The 2,803-nt window shown below is 42.2% G+C and overlaps 1 protein-coding gene across 1 annotated transcript; it reads right to left on the bottom strand.

Moving 5' to 3' along the window:
- Window positions 1-1,032: 1,032 nt before the first annotated feature.
- Window positions 1,033-1,536, bottom strand: LOC138902847 (uncharacterized). The gene has a single exon (XM_070190748.1). The coding sequence runs from the start codon at window positions 1,534-1,536 to the stop codon at window positions 1,033-1,035; it is 504 nt and encodes a 167-aa protein (XP_070046849.1).
- Between the last annotated feature and the right edge of the window lie 1,267 nt (window positions 1,537-2,803).

The raw sequence follows: 2,803 nt of genomic DNA on the forward strand, positions 1-2,803 counted from the left end.
CGTGAACTTGACACATGCTTATCATCAAAATGTTTCGGCCTTTTCCTTATCTTCAAAGTGTTTTTCCTCGACTTAATTTAAGATTAGACAGGCTTTCTAAAATCTAGCCAAAAACTCCGCATGCATGTCATGTCACTGAAATTGGTGTGAAAAGAACTATATATGCAAGAAGAATTAAACATAATGGATTAAATTGACACAAAATGAAAACTTACATTTTATTGATTAAAGGATAGAGAGGTTTGATGATAAGACAAACAAACAACATCTGGATCACAACCTCGAAGTAATCCAGATGATAGAAATTATGACAAAATAAGTTACCAAGACTTCTTCCCGGCAAGGAGGGGGGTGACTTTCCAATTACCAAGCTTGACATCGTAGCTAAGAATTTGCACATCAGCGTCAAACAGGACCTTCAATAATTTTGATCGCCGTGCAATCAATGGACATCTTCTTGACTTTTTCAGCAAACTGTCCCCATATTATTGTAAATCATCCAAACATTGCATGCTTTTTCATGATGTTTTGGGTGCCATTATCTTGGACCACGATCACTCATTCTTGAATCATTATTTCTATTTCCTTTTTCAAAGCCCGACAACCCTCAATGTTATGCCCCTGGACATTAGAATGATACAAGCACTGTATAACAGGGTCAAAACCTTTTGCATATGGATAAAAAACATACCCTTGAAGCAGCTCGATCATGCCATAACGTTTCAGCTTTTCAAATAAACTTGTATAGGATTCTACGATTGGCGTGAAATTATCCCTCTGCTTATGTTCCCTTTCATACTCCTGTCTTGGACGAGGGTTGTAGGGTGATTGAGAGTTCAGCTATTGCAGATGAAGGTTTCTTGGAGCTGGGGCCCGTATTTGTTGGCGATTGGATGATTTGGCATAAGACTGAGCATTGAATGTTGCTTGCTGCGGAGCAACTAAGCATTGAGGATCTGTGGGTGGATAGTAGTACTGTGGGGAACCATAGGAAACATGATGAGAGTGCCTATATTGTTGAGATGCTCCCTTTTAACCTCTTTTCGACCCTGATGCCAACATGGTCTCTTCATCTTTCTTCTTTTGGTTAGCAAGGTTGTCCGACCTATTTTGGATTTCTTGGATGGATGCTTTGAGTGTATCTTGACTTATAATTAGTCCACTCTTGAGGCCATTCTCGACCATATCTCCTATCTTGATTGCTTCAGCAAAAGGTCTGCCCATTGCAGACATTATATTTTGAAAATAATCAGGCTCCTGAGCTTGAAGGAAGACAGTGATCAACTCGTGGTCGTCCATGGGTGGCTTAACTCTAGATGCTTGGTCTCTCCACTTAATGGAATATTCCCTGAAGTTTTTAGTCGATTTCTTCTTCATATTCGAGAGGGAATTGCGGTCTAGCACAATATCAATATTGTACTCGAATTGTTTGATGAAGGCTGGGGCCATGTCATCCCAAATGTGCCAGTGAGAGACATCTTGGTCAATGAACCATTCGGAGGCTACCCCCACAAGACTCTCCTCAAAATAAGCCATCAACAATTATTCTTTTCCTCCTGCGCCCCTCAGCTGGTTGCAGTATTTTTTCAAGTGGGTGATAGGGTCACCGTGTTCATCATATTTCTCAAATGTTAGGGGTCTTGAACCCTGGTGGCAAATGGATGTGAGGAAACAAGCACAAATTAGTGAATAAGACACGTTTGTGACCACCTAGTCCTTGTATGTTCTTTCTGTTCTGCTCAAGACTTTTTATTTTCCTGACCATCTCATCTGGCTCTCCTATCTTGACAGCCTTTTCATTTTCTATAGGTGACTCATACTGTGGGGTCTGATTGTGTGGAGTCAAAACCCTAAAAGCCATATCTGGAGAGTAGTATTGGCCATCATAAGTATGATATAATGGCTCGATATTTAGCCTCGTCACAGGATTTGGTGGCTGGATTATATACACTGACGCTCCAGACATAACGAGAGGGGTGTTCCTAACCGGTGCGACAGGAGGCTGCACATTGGAGGTACCAGGAGCGGCAGGGAAACTGTAGTTTGGCACATACCCCGGAGGTAGAATGTGATCACGCATTGTGGGGAGGTGTAGTTGAGTATCCAAGGGTACGGTGGAAGTTCCCTCTGAGGGACCCTGAGGCGGAGGCTGACCGGAGACCCAAGCTTGATACACATCAGACAAGTGTTGTTTCAATCTTCTTACTTCCCCGACTCTTGCTCAACTGATTGACCCTGAGGGATGTCGCTGACCACCTCGATTTCATCATTGTTAGCCATTTCTACCTTCCTCTTAGATCAAGGAAAGTAATGATGTGTTGCCAGTTTCACCACAAACCAACCACCTTAAGCTTACTAAATAAGAGACAACAAACATGTTAGGGTTAAGCATTTTACAGATGTAACGACCCGGCCGGTCGTTTTGAGAGTAATATCACAGATCCCCTATTTACTGCTTCTCCCATATCTATTCCTGCTATTGTGACTTGCCAGGAGGTTTCATTTTGGTTTTTGGAGTGTTTTGGGATACTTAGTCCCTAAATGGAGGTTTAAGCCTTAGGATTTGGACCGTAGTCGGAGCTATGTGAAGACGACTACGGAATGGAATTTTGTCGGTTCCTTTAGCCCCGTTAGGTGATTTTGGGTTTAGGGGCATGTCCGGATTGTGTTTTGGAGGTCTGTAGCTCATTTAGGCTTCAAATGACTAAAAAGGGAATTTAAGTTTGGAAGTTTGACTGGGGAGTTGACTTTTTGATATCGGGGTCGGAATCCAGTTTCAAAAATTTTCATAGCTCTGTTATGT

Source organism: Nicotiana tomentosiformis, chromosome 12, assembly GCF_000390325.3.
Source record: "Nicotiana tomentosiformis chromosome 12, ASM39032v3, whole genome shotgun sequence".
Taxonomy (NCBI): Eukaryota; Viridiplantae; Streptophyta; class Magnoliopsida; order Solanales; family Solanaceae; genus Nicotiana; species Nicotiana tomentosiformis.